Source organism: Babylonia areolata, chromosome 29 (genome assembly GCF_041734735.1).
Source record: "Babylonia areolata isolate BAREFJ2019XMU chromosome 29, ASM4173473v1, whole genome shotgun sequence".
Lineage (NCBI taxonomy): Eukaryota > Metazoa > Mollusca > Gastropoda > Neogastropoda > Buccinidae > Babylonia > Babylonia areolata.
The window spans coordinates 7,723,516-7,748,223 of NC_134904.1; the positions used below are offsets into that span (position 1 = coordinate 7,723,516).

Sequence of the window (24,708 nt, forward strand, 5' to 3'; positions counted from 1 at the left end):
CTCTCTCCCTCTCTCTTTGTTTCTGTCTCTCCCTGTCTCCCTCTCTGTGCCTCCCTCTGTCTCTCTGTCTCTGTCTCTTTCGGTCTGTGTCTGTGTCTGTCTCTGAATCTCTCTCACTCTCTCTCTCTCTCTCACTCTCTGTGTCTCTATGTCTCGCTCTCCTCTCTCTGTCTCTCTCTCTCTCTCTCTCTGTTTCTCTCTGTCTCTGTCTCTGTCTCTGTTCCTGTCTCTGTCTGCCTATATCTCCCACTCTGTCTCTCTGTCTCTGTCTCTGTCTCTGTCTCTGTCTCTCTCTCTCTCTCTCTCTCTCTCTCTCTCTCTCTCTCTCTCTCTGGGGTATGACGTTAACAGCTAAAATGCTGAAACGAAGAGAGAATGAAAGAAAGCACAGGTCAGCTATCAACAGAAAAAGCCCTTTCTTTATGCAATGACGCCACACACACACACACACACACACACACACACACACACACACACACACACACACACACCACCTGTTTCTTAAAAGCATTACTGGACCAAGGCATGCAAGGCATTAACAAAGAGTAAAGAAATGATGGAGGTATGCAAGGTATTAACAAAGAGTAAAGAAATGATGGAGGTATGCAAGGCATTAACAAAGAGTAAAGAAATGATGGAGGTATGCAAGGTATTAACAAAGAGTAAAGAAATGATGGAGGCATGCAAGGCATTAACAAAGAGTAAAGAAATGATGGAGGTATGCAAGGTATTAACAAAGAGTAAAGAAATGATGGAGGTATGCAAGGTGTTAACAGAGAGTAAAGAAATGATGGAGGTATGCAAGGTATTAACAAAGAGTAAAGAAATGATGGAGGTATGCAAGGTATTAACAGAGAGAAAAGAAATGATGGAGGTATGCAAGGTATTAACAAAGAGTAAAGAAATGATGGAGGTATGCAAGGTATTAACAAAGAGTAAAGAAATGATGGAGGCATGCAAGGCATTATAAAAGAGTAAAGAAATGATGGAGGTATGCAAGGTATTAACAAAGAGTAAAGAAATGATGGAGGTATGCAAGGTGTTAACAGAGAGTAAAGAAATGATGGAGGTATGCAAGGTATTAACAAAGAGTAAAGAAATGATGGAGGTATGCAAGGTATTAACAGAGAGAAAAGAAATGATGGAGGTATGCAAGGTATTAACAAAGAGTAAAGAAATGATGGAGGTATGCAAGGTATTAACAAAGAGTAAAGAAATGATGGAGGTATGCAAGGTATTAACAAAGAGAAAAGAAATGATCGAGGTATGCAAGGTATTAACAAAGAGTAAAGAAATGATGGAGGTATGCAAGGTATTAACAAAGAGTAAAGAAATGATGGAGGTATGCAAGGTATTAACAAAGAGTAAAGAAATGATGGAGGTATGCAAGGCATTAACAAAGAGTAAAGAAATGATGGAGGTATGCAAGGTATTAACAAAGAGTAAAGAAATGATGGAGCCATTCAAGGCATTAACAAAGAGTAAAGAAATGATGGAGGTATGCAAGGCATTAACAAAGAGTAAAGAAATGATGGAGGCATGCAAGGCATTAACAAAGAGTAAAGAAATGATGGAGGTATGCAAGGTATTAACAAAGAGTAAAGAAATGATGGAGGTATGCAAGGTATTAACAAAGAGTTTAAAAAAATGATGGAGGTATGCAAGGTATTAACAAAGAGTAAAGAAATGATGGAGGTATGCAAGGTATTGACAAAGAGTAAAGAAATGATGGAGGTATGTAAGGTATTAACAAAGAGTAAAGAAATGATGGAGGCATGCAAGGCATTAACAAAGAGTAAAAAAATGATGGAGGTATGCAAGGTATTAACAAAGAGTAAAGAAATGATGGAGGTATGCAAGGTATTGACAAAGAGTAAAGAAATGATGGAGGTATGCAAGGTATTAACAAAGAGTAAAGAAATGATTGAGCCATTCAAGGTATTATAAAAGAGTAAAGAAATGATGGAGTGAACCAGTATATGGGTTATTGCGAGTATTGCCTTTCGTTCTTGAAACGATTTACAACAGACCGTCAACATGTGCTAACCTTTATTTGAATCTGTGCTCATCTTTTTCGCAACTGGAGAAAATAGTAGAAGGGAAGAAGTATTGGATCTTATCTATTTTCTTAGAAAAAAAAAAAGCGCCCAAAACGTTCTTGACTGAACTAAAGATGAGACATGAAATATTTCTTCTTAAGAACAAAATATGTGTATATGTATATATAAAGAAAACATGTGTGTGTGTGTGTGTGTGTGTGTGTGTGTGTGTGTGTAGATGTAACACAAGACGCTGTACCAACGCGCGTGGAAACCACAGGTGTATACACAGGGACTGTGTTGAGTGGGAATGACAAGTGGAGATAAAACCACACATAGAAGAGAAGTTATTGCGTATTGTTCAGTAAAGTAAGTAACACTGGGCACAGGTGAGAATACATAACAGGTTTTAGACATTGACAGTGAAGAAACTCAGAGGATAAAGGAAGACATGACTAGAGTACAGAAAAAACGAACAAAAAAATATAGTAACAATAGTAATGACAGGCACCACTGAACACCACCGAAGTGACTCAGCAGCAGTGCAGGGTCTTCTCTGGTGTGTGGCCTCCTGGCGACCTAACATCGATGGTTCCCTGTGGACTGCCGACGCTGGAACTGCGACGGACGAACCCGGGTGTGGCCGTGTATGGGGGAATCTAAATGAGCGGCGTGGGAGTAATGCCACTGAAACGGTGCAGATGATGGGGCAGCAAAAAAAAAAGAAAGAAAAAAAACAATAGTAATGATGATAATAATACTGATAATACTACTACTAATACTACTACTAATAATAATGTTAATGATGGTGACAGTAATGATAATGATAACAGCAGTAATGATGATAATTATGATAATAATAAATGTAAATCTAAAACTATAAAATGAATGCATAATGCTACTGTTGTTGTTATTGTTACTGCTACCACCGCTTCTCTCTCTTTCTTTATATTATAGTATCGTTTTTGATTAATTTTGATATCCATGTTTAGCTCTTTTTTTTTATATTTTCATCCATTCTGTTATTGTGTTTCTTCTTCTTCTTCTTCTTCTTCTTCTTCTTCTTCTTCGCGCGCACACACAGGCACACAATAATCCATGTTTAGCATTTTCTGAATATTTTCATCCATTCTGTTATTGTGTTTCTTATTATTATTATTATTATTATTATTATTATTCGCACGCACACACAGGCACACAATAATCCATGTTTAGCATTTTTTGAATATTTTCATCCATTCTGTTATTGTGCTTCTTCTTCTTCTTCTTCTTCTTCTTCTTCTTCTTCTTCTTCGCGCGTGCACACACAGGCACACAATAACACAAGCACGCGATTTGAATCACTAAAACTGGAAGAGAAGAAATGGGTAAACAGCAGCTTATTCCTTTACATGATAGCAAGAATATGAGAGAGAGAGAGAGAGAGAGAGAGAGGAGAGAGAGAGAGAGAGAGAGAGAGAGAGAGAGAGAGAGAGAGAGATGACCTATTTAAGCACTCATACCTTTAATATTCGAAGAAAACGTGGGACATGATTGTGTCAACCAACAACTTCCTCTTTCCCGTCTGATCTATGAGACGGACACGTGTTTTGTTTCTCCTCTTTACACCTTGCTTGGGAAAAATAAATGATCATTTAATTCATGTCAGAAACATGAGACAAGAGCGTAGGTGTTAGCGGAGAAAAAGAAAAGAAAGGGTGAGAGAGGGACACACACACACACACACACACACACACACACACACACAACACACACACACACACACACACACACACACACACACACACACACACGCACGCACGTACGCACACACACACACAGGGAGAGACAGAGAGAGACACACACAGACAGAGAGAGAGACACAGACACAGAGAGACAGACAGAGGCAGAGAGACAGAGACAGAGAGAACGAGAACGAGAACGAAATTTTATTTTACGAGGGTAAAGGAGTAAGCACAAAGTACTTTTTTACATCCAGCCCTCTGGGCATGAATAATAATTGGAAAAAAAGCAACAAAAAAAACAAAAAAAAAAAAAACAAAAAAAAGCGAGAGTCAATTCACAACATCAACGTCAAAATTGCATAAGCATGTGCAAACATAACATAGAACGTATGTACAATACAATATCGCGATAGATGAATAACAACGAGGACAATAGGGTAGGGGCGTGGTGGAGAGCGGAAGGAAGAATGGACAAGAGGAAGAGTAAAGAAGGCAGGGGAGGCTGACAACAGACAGATATAGTGACAGTGACAGTGGAGAGACATAGAGACTGACAGGGGAGGAGAGAGGCGTATATATATTGACAATCTATACATGATTTTTTGTTTATAATTGATATGTGTCACATAATCACATGTTTTTCAATAAATGTGCACGATATATGTTTTTAAAGTTAGGGATGCTTTTTACAGTGTTTACATTGAGGCAGGATAATAATTCATTCCATAAACAGCCCCCTGAATAAGACAGACTAGATTTAAAAAGATCGATCCTTGGAAGTGGTACCATAACTTTATGAAGATGACGATGAGTGTTGATTACAAATTTATTCTTCAGCGAGGGGGGAGCAAATCCAGACATGATTTTGAACATAAATAGACCTTTGTTAAATAGAAGTTTTGTTTTCAGTGGGAGGATATCGAGAGCTTTATAATCAGATACAGTCAATGATGAAGATTTTAAAAGAATCAATTTTACAGCTCTTCTATGCAGACTCAATAGAGGTTTTATAATACTGTCACTCGCCGAATCCCACACTGTCGAAGCATAGTTAATGTGTGATTCTATATAAGTACTGACAAATAGTTTTCGGCAGTGAAGATCCAAAAAGTGTTTGATTCTAGACAGTTGATAGATATTTTTTGATACCTGTTTGCATAACAGAGAAATATGATGTGACCATGACAAATTATTATCGATAGTGATGCCAAGGATTTTATGGTGGTCAACTTCTTCAATCTTGTCACCTTTGATGAAAATAGGCGAACAGTTTATGGATATATTTTGACGTTTTTGTCTTGTTGTGATTATTAGGAATTTTGTTTTTTTAGGATGGAGACACATGTGGTTTAGTTCGGACCATTCAATCAATCGGTCAATACTTTCCTGAAGAGAAAGAGATACGATACATAGGTTAGTATGACTAGTATGAATGGTGGTGTCATCAGCAAACATTTCACATGGTGTCTTGATAGATAAGGGTAGGTCGTTAATATATGCAGAAAATAAGATAGGTCCCAAAACAGAACCTTGAGGTACACCATAGTTAATTGGTAATAACATTGATTTTGAACCATTTGTGGACACAAGTTGTTTTCTTTCAGAGAGAAAAGATGAGATAAGTACTAATGTATTCAAAGACAAACCATAAATCTTTAGTTTTTTCAGGAGGAGAGAATGATCAATCACATCAAAAGCCTTCATAAAGTCGACAACAAGGGCTCCAGTAATTTCGTTATTATTAATGTTAGTAAGCCATTGATCTACTAAATTTGTTAGTGCAGAATGACATGAGTGATTAGCTCTAAATCCAGACTGGTTTGGATGGAACAAGTCAAAATTATTAAAATGCTTAAGAATATGTTTATTTATATGATTTTCCAGGGGTTTTGATAATATTGGCAAAATAGAAATTGGTCTGTAGTTTGATGGTTCAGATCGATCACCATTCTTATATATAGGAATAACTTTAGCAGTTTTGAGCGTTTTGGGAATCTTATTTTTTGTAATACTTAAATTATATATGTATGTGAGGGATTCTGCTATTATAGGAGCTGAGAGTTTTAATATTTTTCCGTCTATGCCATCAAGACCTCTTGTACTAGTTTGTTTTAAATGGGTCAGAGCATTATAAACTTCATGTACACATATCAAAGGAATATCTAATGTGGATGAAATATTTTTTGATTGACAGAATTTTAACAGAGCATCTAAAGAGTTAAGGTTTGATTTGTCTGATTTTATAATTGAAGTAGCTATGTTACAGAAATGTGAGTTAAGTCTATCTGTGGATATGTCTGTGAGTGATGTAATTTGTGTGGCTCTATTCTTATTTTTCAACTGATTTATGGCTTTCCACAAAGACTTACTATCAGACTTTGAAGTGATCAACTTTTGAAAATATTTCTTTTTCGCTAAACGTTTCATGTTATTTACTGCATTTCTTTGTTTTTGAAAATCTTCTCGGGTTCCAGTTGATAAAAGAAAATCTCTGAAATCGATGGCGTCTTCTATGTCTCCCGTTATCCAAGACAGAAAGAGAGACAGACAGACAGGCGAACAGACAAAGACAGGCAGAGAGACAGCTAGAGACAGACACAATTAAGGAGAGAGAGAGAGAGAGAGAGAGAGAGAGAGAGAGAGAGAGAGAGAGAGAGGAGGCGTTTTAGACGCTTCAGAAATATTTTATTGGTAACGGCCCCATGTACAGCCCTTTTGTCGAGAGGGTGTAAATCTCAATTATAGCGTCGAGCGTCAAGTGTATTGAAGGGAAGAAATCAAACTGAACAATCCAAAAAAACAACAACAAAAAAAGCCAATAAAGCAATTCCAAGACCAAGTTAACTCTCTCCATACGAACGGCGAAAGAGACGACGTTAACAGCGTTTCATCCCAATTACCATCATCAAAATATTGCAAGCGGAAGGCTCTTATACTGAAGACGTGAATGTTGACAAAGAATACCACAATTCTGACGACGGAAGCTAAAGGTTGGGTCATTCAGACACCCACTGGACATCCGAGGGGTCTGTGTAGAGGAGAAGAGAGGACTGGTCGTACTGAGTGAGTTAATGTCATGAATGTTAAGTATGTCAACCGCCTGTTGTTTTTTTGTTTTATTTTTCGCAGCGGATGCTTAGACTTACCTCCCCTGAAACGGGTCACTCTGAGACCGTAAAGACGTCGCCGAAAGGCATTAAATAATGTTCACAGAGCATCAAGAATGCTGAAACAACTGGAGACCGTTATCCTGCTGTGAACAGGTAAATATGACATTTCAGTCAACATTTCATTCATTATGTGCAGTCGTGCGATGGAATTTCTCATGATAAATTAACTGAACGAAGCTCGTGCCGTTGCTTCTGAAAAATTGGATTGTATTATTTCGATTGATTTATGGATTGTATTATTTCGATTGATTTTTGCATTGTATTATTTCGATTGATTTTCGATTGATTTATGCATTGTATTTTTTGTATTTTTTTATGGATTGTATTATTTCAATTGATTTATGGATTGTATTATTTCAATTGATTTATGGCACAACATTTTACAGAACCTTACAAGCAATCTCAGGTCCTAAAGGGTTTGTTGTCCGTTCAATTTTTATTTGTATGATTTTTAACTTAATGTTTTCTTCTTTTTTTGCACTTGAGTCTATATTTGACCATCATGATTTGCCATTAGATCTGTTAAACAAAACATATAATATTAAGTTACATACTATTGTGATTTTTTTTCCTTTTGTCCTGATAGTAATTGTTACAATTTGAATGCGAAGGTTGCAGTAAGTTCCAGCTTTTTTTGCTTTTTTTTCTAATTAATTAAGAATGAATCAGTAGACAGTTGAGGGAGTTCTGTATGTTGTGGAAACAGTGAGTGAGAGTGCGCCTGTGATACTGCAACTCAGTGACATTCATTTATACACCAGACGGTTTCTAGGATCGGGTGCAGTCTCAAGCCGATCTACCGCCTGCACGAAGAACGCTGTGAAAACTTGACGCCGCCAAACAACCCGGACCACAGCGAGATGTGGCCTTCCTTCTTCACTCCAGCTATCGTCGTGTGTCGGAGGCTCTTCAGTGACGGGCGTCATAGCCGAATGGTTAACTCACTCAGTACGGCCAGTCCTCTCTTCTCCTCTACACAGACCCCTCGGATGTCCAGTGGGTGTCTGAATGACCCAACATTTAGCTTCCGTCGTCAGAATTGCGGTATTCTTTGTCAACATTCACCTCTTCAGTATAACAGCCTTCCGCTTGCAATATTTTGATGATGGTAACTGGGGTGGAACGCTGCTAACGTCGTCTCTTTCGCCGTTCGTATGGAGAGAGTTAAAGCGTTGGACTTTCGATCTGAGGGTCCCGGGTTCGAATCACGGTGACGGCGCCTGGTGGGTAAAGGGTGGAGATTTTTACGATCTCCCAGGCGAAACATATGTGCAGACATGCCAGTGCCTGAACCCCCTTCGTGTGTATACGCAAGCATAAGATCAAATACGCACGTTAAAGATCCTGTAATCCATGTCAGCGTTCGGTGGGTTATGGAAACAAAAACATACCCAGCATGCACACCCCCGAAAGCGGAGTATGGCTGCCTACATGGCGGGGTAAAAACGGTCATACACGTGAAAAGCCCACTCGCGTATATACGAGTGAACGTGGGAGTTGAAGCCCACGAACGCAGAAGAAGAAGAAGAAGAGGTGGCTCTTCAGTGACCTCATGTGTGACTTATAATACGATTCAGGCCTGGATTAACCACTGGTGTTTGTTTGTTTGTTTGTTTTTTCTTCTTTTTTTTCACAACAGGCTCCGTGTCTGCCGATTTTTGTGTGTTTGATTTTTTATATGTTGGGAACTTTTTTTTTTAACGGGACCTGCACCAATTACATAAATAGTGTTAACTTAATAATAATGATAATAGTATTAAGAAGAAGAAGAAGAATAGTAATAAGAATAATGATGATAGTTGAGTGAGTTACATGCTAGATAGATAGATAGATACGGAGAGAGAGGGAGAGTGAGGGGGGAGGAGAGAAGCCATAAAACGAAAGCCAGACAGACAGACAGGCAGACAGACAGGCAGGCAGACAGACAGACAGGCAGGCAGACAGGCAGACAGACAGACAGGCAGGCAGACAGACAGGCAGACAGACAGACAGACAGGCAGACAGACAGACAGGCAGGCAGACAGACAGACACGCAAACAGGCAGGCAGACAGGCAGACAGGCAGGCAGAAAACGAGGAAGAGAAAATCAAACATAAAACAGACACCTGTGTCAGTCTGGTCTCCTTTATTTTCCTCCATACGATCACCATCTCCAGCGTATCACAAAACAACCAGTACAAGTCCACTAATGTTGATATCATGTCCACTTGGAATAAATGATGGGAATAAAATGAAACAAAGACAACGAAAACAAATCACACATGACTGTGTTTTGTTTGTTTGATCTAAAAAAAAAAATGAAGAGAGAAGGAGGGTTTCGGGGGGTGGGGGGAGAGAGAGAGAGAGAGACAGAGAGACAGAGAGAGAGAGAGGAAGAAAAAGAAGAACAACAATTATAAACAAAGACAACGAAAACAAATCACACATGACTGTGTTTTGTTTGTTTGCTCTAAAAAAAAAAAAATGAAGAGAGAAGGAGGGTTTCGGGGGTGGGGGGAGAGAGAGAGAGAGAGACGAAGAAGAAGAACAACAACAATTATAATACTAACAACAACAAGAGAAAGAGAGGCAGACAGAGAGAAACAGAGAGAGAGAACAGATACGAATCTATGATAAAATGTCATTATTCAGGCAATCGACAAACAACAAAATGCAATTCATTCTAAGGAATGTAGATTATATCACATTGCGTATGCGTTACATTTAAATAGAATCGATCATCCCCGCCGAAACGAAATGCTAAAAAGTATTATTTGGTTTTCTGAAGAAAAAGAAAGAAAAAAAAAAAGAAGAAGCAAATGCAAAATCTGTGAAAAGCATAACACAGTAAGAGTGCATAACATTAAATGAAATGATCATAACACAGTAAGAGTGCATAACATTAAATGAAACGATCATAACACAGTAAGAGTGCATAACATTACATAAAATGATCGTAACACAGTAAGAGTGCATAACATTAAATGAAATTATCGTAACGCAGTAAGAGTGCATAACATTACATGAAATGACCGTAACACAGTAAGAGTGCATAACATTACATGAAATGATCATAACACAGTAAGAGTGCATAACATTAAATGAAATGATCATAACACAGTAAGAGTGCATAACATTAAATGAAATGATCATAACACAGTAAGAGTGCATAACATTAAATGAAATGATCGTAACACAGTAAGAGTGCATAACATTAAATGAAATGATCGTAACGCAGTAAGAGTGCATAACACTAAATGAAACGATCATAACACAGTAAGAGTGCATAACATTAAATGAAATGATCGTAACGCAGTAAGAGTGCATAACATTAAATGAAATGATCATCACGAAGTAAGAGTGCACAACATTACATGAAATGATCGTAACACAGTAAGAGTGCATAACATTACATGAAATGATCATAACACAGTAAGAGTGCATAACATTAAATGAAATGATCGTAACGCAGTAAGAGTGCATAACATTACATGAAATGATCGTAACACAGTAAGAGTGCATAACATTACATAAAATGATCATAACACAGTAAGAGTGCACAACATTAAATTAAATGATCGTAACACAGTAAGAGTGCATAACATTACATAAAATGATCATAACACAGTAAGAGTGCATAACATTAAATGAAATGATCATAACACAGTAAGAGTGCACAACATTAAATTAAATGATCATAACACAGTAAGAGTGCATAACATTAAATGAAATGATCGTAACACAGTAAGAGTGCATAACATTAAATGAAATGATCGTAACGCAGTAAGAGTGCATAACATTAAATGAAATGATCGTAACACAGTAAGAGTGCATAACATTAAATGAAATGGTCATAACACAGTAAGAGTGCATAACATTAAATGAAATGATCGTAACGCAGTAAGAGTGCATAACACTAAATGAAACGATCATAACACAGTAAGAGTGCATAACATTAAATGAAATGATCATAACACAGTAAGAGTGCACAACATTAAATGAAATGATCATAACGCAGTAAGAGTGCATAACATTAAATGAAATGATCGTAACACAGTAAGAGTGCATAACATTAAATGAAATGATCATAACACAGTAAGAGTGCATAACATTAAATGAAATGATCATAACACAGTAAGTGTGCTTAACATTACATGAAATGATCGTAACGCAGTAAGAGTGCATAACATTAAATGAAATGATCATAACGCAGTAAGAGTGCATAACATTACATAAAATGATCATAACACAGTAAGAGTGCATAACATTAAATGAAATGATCATAACACAGTAAGAGTGCATAACATTACATGAAATGATCGTAACACAGTAAGAGTGCATAACATTACATGAAACGATCGTAACACAGTAAGAGTGCATAACATTAAATGAAATGATCATAACACAGTAAGAGTGCATAACATTAAATGAAATGATCGTAACGCAGTAAGAGTGCATTACATTAAATGAAATGATCGTAACACAGTAAGAGTGCATAACATTAAATGAAATGATCATAACACAGTAAGAGTGCATAACATTAAATGAAATGATCATAACACAGTAAGAGTGCATAACATTAAATGAAATGATCATAACACAGTAAGAGTGCATAACATTACATGAAATGATCATAACACAGTAAGAGTGCATAACATTAAATGAAATGATCATAACACAGTAAGAGTGCATAACATTACATGAAATGATATCAAACAACACGATATGCAATGAAATGCAATCGAAATAAAAAGGGATAAAATGAAATTAACGATATAGCATACAAAAACACATTGACTTACATCCACATACACCCACATCTACCTCCAACCCACAACCTTCCCTCCTCCTCACATTTCTCACATACATTTCTACATACTTGCGTAAAACAAACACAACACACACACACACACACACACACACACACACACACACACACACGTGCATATTTAAGCAAAGTACTGGACGGGTTGACTATCGTCATCTATTGAATAAATAATGACTTTTTTTCAGTATTCATTGTGAAATGGACGGAAAATCACAGACGAAAAAAAAAGGCCGGATAAAATAAAAACCGTGATGGTTGAAGCGGAGAAAATATAGACAAAAATAAATGAAATAAATAGAAGCAACGCGAACACACGTACACCCAAACCCCCTTTCCGCACACACAATTATACATGTAGGCGCGTGCATCAAACACATTACAGAATTAAATAGGTAGATGAATTAAAAGACAAAATAACACCTAAACACAAGATACTACCACCATCACAACCACCACCAACAACAACAACGAGAATCGAAAACAAATACTAAAACCCGATAACAAGAAAACAAAAACCGTTTCTAGCTGTGAAGTCATCATTCATATACTTAAAATGTACACATTATGTCAGAACCGGGCTTTACACACACACACACACACACACACACACACATTATGTCAGAACCGGGCTTTACACACACACACACACACACACACACACAAATTGAATGTTGTCCTGTTCATATATAACTATGCTGTATTGTGACATATTCCAGATATAACAAAATACTGTGTAAAAAAAAAAAAAAAAAAAAAAAACAGAAATTGATAACAAAACAATCCACAAAAAACAGTTCACTAATAATAGGCGCAAACGACGAGCCCCTGGCCACGAAAATACAAATTAGCGTCACACTACACGATGGGTGTAAACACACACACACACACACACACACACACACAGACTATCCCTGGCTGCTGCCCACGCAAAAAGGGAAAGGTCACCGCTAATTTCCATTCCCTCCGTCTGCCCCCCACCCCCCACCCCCACCCCCCACCCCCAGGCCCCCTCACCTCCCCTCTCTCCCTTTTCGTTGACCTCTGTCCCACCCCACCCCACCCCACCCCCCTCTCCGAAGCTCGTTGTGTTTTTATCTTTCATTTTACTTCACGTTACTAATGAAGAGTTTGGGATTCCGTAGACTGTCTGACCCTTTTCGTAGCCATTTCTGGTCAGGTGTTAATGAAATGTATCATAGTGGATTTCGATTTGAAGGTAATTAAGTATTATGTATAATGCATTTATAAAAAAAAAAAATAATAATAATAAAGTAAATGCATTATGCATTCTGCTTAAGCAAAACTAAAACTCAGTCCAGACTTCTTTTTTTTTTAATAACAAGCAAATTATCGGTAAACAGTTCTGATTTGAAAATATAGATTTTTGTATATTATTATTGATATATATATATAGATATATATATATATATATATATAGATATATATATATATATATATATATTCCATTTTGTTCATATTGTTGTACTAATTGGCATTAAGATCTTGAATTTTCCAAGAAAAAATTAGAAGGATCTTTCTCCCATGAGTGAAAAATTGAATTCAAATTGAAAAACAAGAAGACTCAATCTTTTTTTGGATACAAGGCAATAAAGTCGATATGACTGGGGCCAAAGAGGTCACAAACTGAACCTTGAAACGATATCAAACATGATTATCATCACAGTGTCAGTCACACTGACCTCACACGTAAAATGCCTGAATCTCTCATTATCACATAACATGTTTAAAAAAAAATTTTTTTAATAAAAATAAAATAAATTTTTTAAAAAAAATATATATATACAAATGAAAGATTAAATCAATCAATCAGTCATTGAATAATCAATAGATGACACAACTTCAGTTAAGGTGTAATGTCCAAAAGCCTTTTAAGTCCACAAATCAATCAATCAGTGATAAACAAATGACCACAACTTCAGTTAAAGGGGTAAGATCCCAAAGCCTTTGAAGGTCACCGTGGCAATGATGTCATATCCACTGTGTCTAAGACTGTGCGGGGGATGGTGTGACGAAATCATCATCTTCGCTGCTTTGAACCTGTTCCTAAGTTAGACTCCCATTCACATCTTAAAGAAAGACCGGAGTAAAGCTCGCGACATTCTTTTTTCGTAAATCACAGTCCATTCCTAAGATTCAAAAAACGTAATCACTTTTTCTCCCTTTGTGTGTGTGTGTGTGTGTGTGTGTGTGTGTGTGTGTGTGTGTGTGTGTGTGCTCTTTCTCAAAGTGGAACCCCCGTCAGATTTGTCAAGAGGGCATTAAAGCGGTCGTTTTCCAACCTGGCACTGATCTTCTTGAAGACACACGAAAGTAATTATTCTTCCATGGTTCTCCTTCACAGCTACCTTTGTGGCAGAAAGTGACGCCCACAACTTTCCGGAGATATAAGTATTATGGAATTTTTTTTTTAAATAGATACAAAAAGACAGAAGAAGAAGAAGGACAACAACAACAACAAACAAACAAGCAAACAACGAACGCAATATTTGTACATCTCTGAGAAAGAAAACAATTATCATAAAAATAAAGAGATTGTCTTACAAGTTTCCCCTCCTCCTGCCTCTGAAAAAACAACACAAACTGCAATTTTGTGCGGATATAAAAGGCATTCAAAGCTGGCTGCAGTAGTTCTGCACATACGTCATTCACACACACACACACACACACACACACACATATATATATATATAGAGAGAGAGAGAGAGAGAGAGAGAGAGAGAGAACGTTATAGAAACTGGACTATAGCCTTTAGATCACGAAAAAGCAATCGAAGAATACAAAAAGATGCGACACTCACCATTTCTACGAGGATAGGAACTCTTTTTTTTAAAAGAGAGAGAGAGAGAAAGAAAAAAAAGGGAGGGGGGGGGGGGCGTAGAAAAGAACAGGAAAGTACACGTACACTACAGTAACACATTTCGCCCCAACAGTCTTAACGTTTGATGAACACAATGACCATTACAACTCCTTCCAGAAACAAAGCACGGTGAAAATTGGACTGGGTCTTGAAACGATGACGAGAGATGAGGAGGAAGAGGTGTTGTGATGGAGGTTGGTGGCAGTTGAGGGGGTTGGAGGAGGCGGGGGGGGGGGGGCGTTATAGGAGGGACTATATTCTGGAGTTTTTCTAATGTTTTGTTTGTTTCTTGTTGTTTTTTGCTCGTGAATGTTTTTTTTTAATTTAACCCGTGTGTCCGTGTGCTTGTCTTAAGAGTGCGGTAGCCAAAAGAAAAACAGAGACAGACAGAGAAGACTTCTTTTTTCTACGAAAACTTGCATTTCTACGCGGTAAAATACATTCCTTATTGTTTTAATTAACTACCCAGTCTTTTTTACTTAAGAGACGGGGGTGCAATGAAATAAATGAGGTTAGTAAACTTAAGTGCATGAATATAAATTGAAATGAACGAATCAAAAGTTATGTAGATAAAATGAGTACACACACATATGCGTTGCTATGCACATACATACATACATACATACATACATACATACATACATGATTTTGTATACAATACATCATTAATCATATCAACAAGGAATTTTTTTTTTCCAGTACATATTGTATGTCTTGATTACAGTTTTGTAAATAAGAATAAAAACTCTTCAAAAGAAGTCACGTTGCAAAACGAAATGCAGTACAAATCATCATAGACAATGTACATCATGAACTGTGCAGGGAACGAACAATAGGAATTTCTTCTTTTTTGTTGTTGTTTTTCAGCTATTCTTGCATCATGATAACTTGCTGTACAGAGCCCAACGACACAGAACTGAAGATAATGAAGAATTATAATTGTTTAAAAAAAAGATTTTTTTAAGTCATCATCATCATCATCATCAACAACAACAACACCATCATGATTACTGTGCTGTGCAGAGATGAAAAAGACAGAAGTTAAGTAAATGAAGTATTATCTTTTAAAAAAATATATCATCATCATCATTATCAACAACAACAACATCATGATTACTTGCCTAACAAGACAGAAGTGAAGTTAATGAAATATTGTGGTTAAAAAATAATAATAATAATAATACCATCACCATCATTATCGTCGTTGTCGTCGTCGTCGTCGTCAACGACAATATCAAGATTATTTGTTGTGCAGATCCGAACAAGACAAAAGTGAAGTCAATGATCTGTTATAATGAAACAGTCATCATCATCATCATAATCAACAACAACATCAACAACAAGGAACATGGGTTGCAGAAGAACAACAACAACATTGTTCTCTTTGGGGTTTTTTCTTTTTTGTTGGGGGTGAGGGGGGTGTTTTTTCGTTGTTGGTTTTTTTGGGCGGGGAGGGGGGGGGGGGTTCAGTGAGCAACTCAAGAATAAAACTCCTCCTCGAACCCCAGCCAAGTTATCTCCCCTGCCTCCTTGGTGGACAGCAAGACTTGCCTCCCTTCCTCGCTGACCGCGGCGTCAGTCAGATCGACAGTGCACAGAGAGTAGTTCCCCTTCATGGCCTCGGCCAATAGACGGCACGCCTCATTGGTCACGTGGCAGTGGCTGAGGTCCAGCCTACGCAGAGAGGTGTTGAGGCGCAGGTAGTGCGCCAGGGCGGCGGTGGCCGAGCGGTCCAAGTGGGAGTTGGCCAGGCTGAGGCTGTGCAGGGAAGAGTTCAGCTTGAGGTCGTGGAAGAGCGCCGAAAGGTCCGAGGTCTCCAGGAAGGTGTCGGCCAGGTTCAGACTGTTGCAGGAGTCTGAGCTCTCCAGCTGGATGTGAATGTATAACACAACGTTTGATGATGACCACTTGCGTGTGTTTGTGTGGGGGGTGAATAGAAAAGAATATTCAGTTGTCATAAAACCTCAAAGTTTATCAGACACAGTGAAAAAAAAAAAAAAAAAAACATGATCATTATGAAAAGAAACATTCGTGAACAAATTTCGCCAGTCTTGGCTGTAATTCTTTCAGTAAGATCAGTTCGCTAGGCTTGGCATTTGGACGACATATGTCGTTTAAGACGGGTGGGGGGGGGTCTGTATGTAGGTGTGTGTGATATGGACTGGTCGGGGTGGGAGGGGGGTGGGAGTTGTGAAGAAGAGAGAGGGAGAGGAAGGGGAGGTTAGAGAAAGAGTCAACCTCACTGCTTGTGTGTATGATAGTCAGTCGTGTCCGACTATGACCATCAGAACAGCAGAGGAGGCAACTGCTGTTCCGACTATTTGGGCTAGAATTTGATTATAGTGGAGAGTCTCTTGCCCAAGTTACATCCCCACTCTCTCGGCCAAGAGGGTTTTAGGACAGTCGGCGTTGGGATGGTTCCCAAAGGCCAACTAGCCCACAAGGCTGCAGCACTAAGAGCCAGTGCAATTTTGCCTCCTAGTTTGAGAGTCACAGTCCTTCACAAAAGACTAAGCTGTAAATGATTTCCCATTGACTGGAGAAACCATTGATAATACAGCTCTCACTTTGCTGTTGGTCCAAATGTAAACTTATGTCAATCTGTGATATAAGCCGAGTGTTTGGCCTGACTGCTTGTGTAACGAGCAGTTACGTGTCCATTCCAACTGTCCATGCAACTGGAGCTTTCTTCCCGACCTCTCGTCAGGTACAGGCATTTAGTTCTAATGATTATGATGACCGGATAACCTTATAATGGCAAGCAGCATATTGTTTAACGATAATTTATTTCTTATTGTGCTCTTTGACGTGAAGAATCGAAGTGCAAGTTGTTGGTTTTTGCTGTTGTGTTTTTGGAGAAACACTTCTTGTTCGTTGTTCGTTTTATGTCTATCTATCTATAAAAGTGTGTGTGTATATATATGTATATGTATATGTATATGTACACAATGTATATATATAGATATATATATGTGTGTGTGTGTGTGTGTGTGTGTGTGTGTGTGTGTTTATAATATATATAGATAGATAGAGATATATAGATAGAGATAGATAAATAGATAGATATATATGTGTGTGTGTATATATTGTAACCCGTGATGTGAAATCGTTTGAATCAGAGAATCTTTACATTCAAAGTTAATGATTCCAAGCAAAACTAGCACATTAACTGTTGGACACATTCATCCACGGAATTAAACCACCACCACCACCACACCCCACCCAACCCCATTTTTCTTTACCTTGTTTTATCATCCTCTACAACTGCTTTCTCCCCCCCCCCCAACCCACACCCACCACCACCACAACACACCCCCAACTCCTCCTCCTCCTCCTTTTTCTCCGCCCCTCCCCCCTCCTCCTCCTCCTCCCCTTCCTCCTCCTCCTCACCTTAGCGCCAAGGTCCGCCGCGGAGATGGAGTTGAAGGCACAGCCGGTGAAGTCCAAGGCGCGGACGGTGGGCGGCAGGTAGAGGACCCACTGGGACACCACGTGCCCGGAGCGGCACTGCAACAACCCAACGCTGCGCGTGCGGCGAAGCCTGGTGCACAGCTCGTGCAGCCCGGCCCAGGTGGCGGCGCTGACCTTCCCCACGGGCTGCCGACCCACGTCGTGCAAGGCCACGCTGTGCAAGGCAGGGGTCTCTGAGAGGCAGGTGGTGAGGAAGGTGACGAGGAGAGGCAGCGTGTGCCAGCGGACCACCAGTCCTTGCAGGCCTTGCTTTCCTGCCAGCGCCCGCGCCAGACCTTGAAGCACCGACCCTTGGTGCGCCAGGTAAGGCACCAGCTCTATCTCCAGGTGAGTCAGGTGGTATGCCGGACTCGTGACGGCCAGGGACAACCCTTGCAGCACTTTGACCGGGATCAGCCCGTCTCTTTGCACCTGGATGCTTCGGGGAAGACTTTTGGGCAGCAGCTCCGCAGCTGGATCTGTGGAAGAGGAGGAGGTGGACGACGAGGAGGGGGTGGAAGGGGAGGGGGAACACTCGGCCAGCGCCTGAAGACAGTGTGTGAAGTTGCTGACGTGGCTACCCACCCCGTTCACCTCCTCACCGTCCCCATCCCCGTTCTCCGAGGCTGCGTGGCCGTTGATGATGGTGGAGGAGGTGGAGGCGTCGTCCTTGAAGTTGATCCTCCTGCCGTGCTTCATCGCCTGATGGGAAAACGAATAATTAAGGTGATCATGGTCCTGGTAATTGTGTTGCGTTACATCACATCGCATCTCATTGTATTGATTGATTGATTGATGTGGATACTTGTATAGCGCCTATCCTCGGTCAGAGACCAAGCTCTAAGCGTTTTACATACACGGGGACATTTGCACCACAGGCTGCCTACCTGGGTAGAGCCGACTGACGGCTGCCGCTGGGCGCTCATCATTCGTTTCCTGTGTCATTCAATCAGATTTCAGACGTACACACATACACACTCAGACAGACATGTAACATTTTACGTGTATGACCGTTTGTTTGTTTTTTTGGGGGGTTTTTTACCCCGCCATGTAGGCAGCCATACTCCGTTTTCGGGGGTGTGCATGCTGGGTATATTCTTGTTTCCATAACCCACCGAACGCTGACATGGATTACAGGATCTTTAACGTGCGTATTTGATCTTCTACGTGCGCATACACACGAAGGGGGTTCAGGCACTACCAGGTCTGCACATGTGTTGACCTGGGAGATCGTAAAAATCTCCAACCTTTACCCACCAGGTGCACCGATATTCGAACCCAGGACCCTCAGATTGAAAGTCCAGCGCTTTAACCATTCGGCTATTGCACCCGTCATTGCACGGTATTGTTTTTTGTTTTCAACAGCTTATATCAGAGATGGACATGTATAAGCTTTCAGTTGGTCCAACAGTAAACTAAGAGCTGCATGATCAATGGTTTCTCCACAGCCATGGGATTCATTTACAGCTTTGTCTTTCCGTGAAGGACTATGAATCTGAACCTAAGAGAAAACATTGCATTCGCTCATTGTGCAGCAGTGTTGGGGGTTCGTTGGCCTTTGTGGACCATCCCAACGTCGACTGTCCAAAAGTCCTCTTCGTCCAGAGAGTGGGGGTGTAACATGGGCAAGATACTCTCCATGACAGTCAAATTCCAGCCCTATCTATAATAATAATAATAATGGTATTTATATAGCGCTGGATCTTGTGCAGAGACAAATCAAAGCGCTTTCGCACCAGTCATTCACACGCATGCATAACTCTAAAACTGTAGAAACTAAAGACAAGGAAGGGCAGGCAAGGGAGGCTATTTTGGGAAGAGGTGGGTTTTAAGGCCAAACTTGAAAGAGCTGAGTGTGGAGACTTGACGAAGCGAAAAAGGAAGTTCATTCCAATCGCAAGGTCCAGAAACAGAGAAAGAACGGCGGCCAACAGTCGAGTGTTTGAATCTGGGTATGCGTAAACAGAGTGGATCCGAAGCCGATCGTAGTGAGCGAGATGGAGTGTAAAGGTGAAGGCAGCCGCAGAGACAGGAAGGGGCAGTTTTGTGAATGCATCTATAACATAGAGTGCTGATCTTGTACTTGATTCGGTACTTTATTTATATCTAGTCGGGATAGCACTTGCCTCCTCCGCCGTTCTGATGACCTTAGTCGGATACAACTGACCATCATACATCATGTATTGTAATGTACTGAATTGTACTGCGTTGCATTGCATTGTATTGTTTTACTTCTTTTTTTCACAACAGACTGAACAGAGCGGATAGTGCAGCGTCACCCATTTCACTATGTTTTTTTTCTGTGTGCAAGTGGATGTCTTCACTATCAACCTGGGTTTGCCTGCATGGTTTTGCCAGGGACAACCCTTCTGTGGCCCTGCGTTCTGTGGTTTTATGTGTGCTCCGTGCATGCTGCAAACGGGACCTCGGCTTTTTTTTTTTTTTTTTCGTTTCATTGGAGAGACGTCGTGTTGCCTGGTGGTGTACTATATGTATGCGTGATACGTTGTGTTGTGCTGTATTGCATCGCTTTAGGATGTATTGCAGTGCACTGTATTGCATCACAGTGTATTGTAGATTACTGTATCGTATTACAGTGTATTGTAGATTACTGTATCGTATTACAGTGTATTGTAGATTACTGTATCGTATTACGGTGTATTGTAGATTACTGTATCGTATTTCGGTGTATTGTAGATTACTGTATCGTATCACGGTGTATTATAGATTACTGTATCGTATTATGGTGTATTGTAGATTACTGTATCGTATTATGGTGTATTGTAGATTACTGTATCATATTATGGTGTATTGTAGATTACTGTATCGTATTACAGTGTATTGTAGATTACTGTATCGTATTACGGTGTATTGTAGATTACTGTATCGTATTTCGGTGTATTGTAGATTACTGTATCGTATTATGGTGTATTGTAGATTACTGTATCGTATTATGGTGTATTGTAGATTACTGTATCGTATTACAGTGTATTGTAGATTACTGTATCGTATCATGGTGTATTGTAGATTACTGTATCGTATTATGGTGTATTGTAGATTACTGTATCGTATTACAGTGTATTGTAGATTACTGTATCGTATCACGGTGTATTGTAGATTCCCGTAACGTATTACGGTGTATTGTAGATTCCCGTATCGTATCACGGTGTATTCTCCTCATCTATTGCTAGCGATAGTTCTTTTTACAATGAGACACATGTTCCCGGGACAGACAAACACAAAAACCCCTGTCAACCCCATTAACTCCTCGTCAAAATTCACAAGCAACGACGCTGTCAGAACACACACACACACACACACACACACACACACACACACACACCACAAAACCTGACATCCATCAGTGAAAAATAGGAAACACTGATAAAAAAAAAAATTTGAATGAATGCGAATTGTAGCCAGTTGATTTTGTTGTTTTATTGTGGGGTTGTTGTTTTTTTGTTTGTTTATTTTTCGTGACACTCTTCATGCTGTTTCAATGATTTTTTTTTTAATTTTCTGAAGTATCTTGGTACACTGATAACCCCCTCTTGAATGAATACAGGTGGTGGCCATTTTGTTTTTATCATATGTCTTCCAGCCTGTATCATATTATCAAAAAAGAATAAACACTGAAAGCATCGTGATATCCAGAAAACATGTCTGTTAAGTTTTCATTTGTCAGGCTGCTTGGTCTTAATGGTTTTGTTGGTGTGTTTTTTTTTACCTTTCCCACTTGTAAACACATGCTGTTGCTTCCCGTGAAACTCGTCCACAACCAGTTTTTGTACACTGTAAGAAACAACAGCATGCTACCTACCCCCCCTAAAAGAAACACAAAGATGTTGAAAACCAACTCATTGGGGACTATGATTACTACCCCACCCAAACTTTGAAACGAGAGGGAGTATGCCGCCAGCCTCTCTTGGATTGGTGGGCGGTGGGTGGCGGCGTCAACTTACAATGGCTACAGACGGGAACGGGGAGCAAAAAATAGAACCGTGTATTCTGAAGCGCCTAGCAAATCGAGACGACCGAGGAAGCTTAGCTGACTGGTAAGACGGGGTAGCAGGTAAAAAGTGGACACGTGAACCTGATCTGAAAACACTAACAACGAGATACCGGACTTATCAGGTGACCAGGAAGGCCAAGAGGTCTTTGATGGGGGTGGGTGGGTGGGGTGTTAATTAAGTGCCGTGAAAGGTTGGATGGTGGAGGTGAAGGGGTGGGGGTGCGGTGTGAGTGATTCATACCCGGAAGCCGGAAGGGCGGAGGCGGGTTGGATATGTGACCAAGGGTTTTGATGTGTGACTTTCAATGGACGGACTAAAAAAGGGACAGTTGGAGAGAGAGTCAGAGACAGAGACATACAGGTAGAGACAGAGACGTACAGACAGAGACAGAGACAGACAGGTACAGACAGAGACAGGCAGAGACAGAGACATACAGACAGGTAGAGACAGAGACACACAGGTACAGAGAGAGACATACAGACAGAGACAGAGAGACAGAAACAGACAGGTAAAGTCAGAGACATAGAGACAGAGACAGGTAGAGTCAGAGACATACAGACACAGACAGGTAGAGACAGAGACATACAAACAGAGACAGAGACAGGTAGAGTCAGAGACATACAGACAGAGACAGACAGGTAGAGTCAGAGACATACAGACAGAGACAGAGACAGGTAGAGTCAGAGACATACAGACAGAGACAGAGACAGGTAGAGTCAGAGACATACAGACAGAGACAGACAGGTAGAGTCAGAGACAGAGACAGACAGGTAGAGTCAGCGACAAAAGAGAGACGGGAAGGTGGTGGGTGGTTGTCCCTCAGTCAACCAGTCAGCGAGTCAATCACACAGTGAATTAGTCAGTCAGTCAGTAAGCCAACCAGTCAGGCCGACATCCAGTCGACCAGTCAGCCAGTCAAACAGCCAGACAGACACTGTCAGTCACTCAGTGAATCAGTTACTCAGCCAGCTAGCCGGGAAGACAGACAGACATCTAGTCAGTCATTCAGTGACTCAGCCAGTCAGTTAGTTAGTCGTCGAATCAGTCGGTCACTCAGTCACTCACTCAGCGAGTCAGTCAGCCAATCAATGAATCAATCAGTCGGTCACTCAGTGAATCACTCAGCGAGTCAGTCAGCCAATCAATGAATCAATCAGTCGGTCACTCAGTGAATCACTCAGCGAGTCAGTCAGCCAATCAATGAATCAATCAGTCAGTCACTAAGTGAATCAGTCAACGAGTCAGTCAGCCAGTCAATGAATCAATCAGTCGGTCACTCAGTGAATCACTCAGCGAGTCAGTCAGCCAGTCAATGAATCAATCAGTCAGCCAGTCACCCTGTCAGTCAGTGATTGAGTCAGTGACTCAACCAGTCAGTCGGTGAATCAGTCAGTCAGTCAATGAATCAGTCAGTAATTCAATCAGTCAGTGAGTGATTGAATCAGTCTGTCAGTAAGTCAGTCAGTCAGCCAGCCAGCCAGTGAATCAGCCAGTCAGTAAATGAGTCAGACAACCAGTCAGTCAATGACCCTGACCTGAATGGCGATGTCCTCCAGCAGGGAGGTGGGCACTGCGGGGTCCGGATCGTGTTGCAGGAGGGCACACAGGAAGGAGGTGGTCTGAGCGAAGCGGGGGTGGCGCAGCATCTTCTGCTCCCCCAGGGCCTCGCCCAGCCCAGCCCCGCTCATGTCCGCCAGGTGGCGCGCCGCCAGGAACTCGCGGGTCATGCTGCACGTGAAGGCCCACCTCCCCCCTGCTGCTCCTCCCCCTCCTCCTCCCCCAACCACCCCCACCCTGTGTAGTAAGCCAACCCGACACAGCAGCTGGGCGTCTGTCAAAACGACGGCTGGTTTATTTCCTTTCGTACCCCTGTCCTCTTGCGCCTGCTCCCACTTCACCCCCTTCTTCACCCTCTCTCCTTCTCCTCCTTCTTCTTCTCCTCCTTTTTCTTCCTCTTCTCCCTCCGCCTCCTCTTTTCCTTCTTCTCTACTTCCTCCTTCTCCTCCTCCTCCTCCTCCTTTACCCTCACTGGAAGCAGCCGCGTTGTTGTCCCTCCTTGCTGTGTAGTTCCCCGCGCCAGCTGCTGCTGCTATCTCGCCCACACCCTCCTCCTCCTCAGCCTCAGCCTCCTCCAGGACGCCTCTGAGGTGCTGAAGGGCTGACGGGAGGTCCTCGGCTTCGCTGAGCAGCTTGCGCCTCGACACCAGACTTCTGTAGGCCAAGGCCTGGATCTCGCTGATGGCTGCCACCAGCTCCGGACTGAACTGCCTCCCCCCCTCCACCGCCACCATCTCCACGCCCAGCTTCTTCAGGAAGCTGGTAGCCATGGCGACCAGGAAGCGCTGGAGGAGGGAGGTGAGGGTGGTGAGGGAGGAGAGCCCCGCGACCCCGTTGGTCAGGAAGACCCCGAAGAGGAGCAGGCAGGCGTAGGGGGTGGCTGTGGGGAGAAGAAAATATGAAGACAACGGTAGTGGTGTCGTTTGGTGAGTGTTATGTGTAACTGTGGGTGGAGTGGGGTATAGTGTTGTGCAATGTTTTGCACCTTGGTGTAGTGTAGTGTAGTGTAGTGTAGTGTAGTGTAGTGTAGTGTAGTGTAGTGTAGTACAATGTTCTGCACCTTGGTGTAG

The 24,708-nt window shown here is 41.0% G+C and overlaps 1 protein-coding gene across 1 annotated transcript in view; it reads right to left on the bottom strand.

Annotated features, from left to right (window-relative positions):
• Positions 1-14,645: 14,645 nt before the first annotated feature.
• LOC143274892 (uncharacterized) overlaps positions 14,646-24,708 on the bottom strand; it is a 66,372-nt gene continuing 56,309 nt past the window's right edge. Inside the window, exons 11-13 of the mRNA XM_076578875.1 lie at positions 23,617-24,518; positions 18,009-18,770; positions 14,646-16,486 (exon numbers count right to left, since the gene is read on the bottom strand). Of these exons, the coding sequence (XP_076434990.1) occupies positions 16,097-16,486; positions 18,009-18,770; positions 23,617-24,518 (2,054 nt within the window). The 3' untranslated portion in view covers positions 14,646-16,096. The remainder of the gene's footprint in view (positions 16,487-18,008; positions 18,771-23,616; positions 24,519-24,708) is intronic.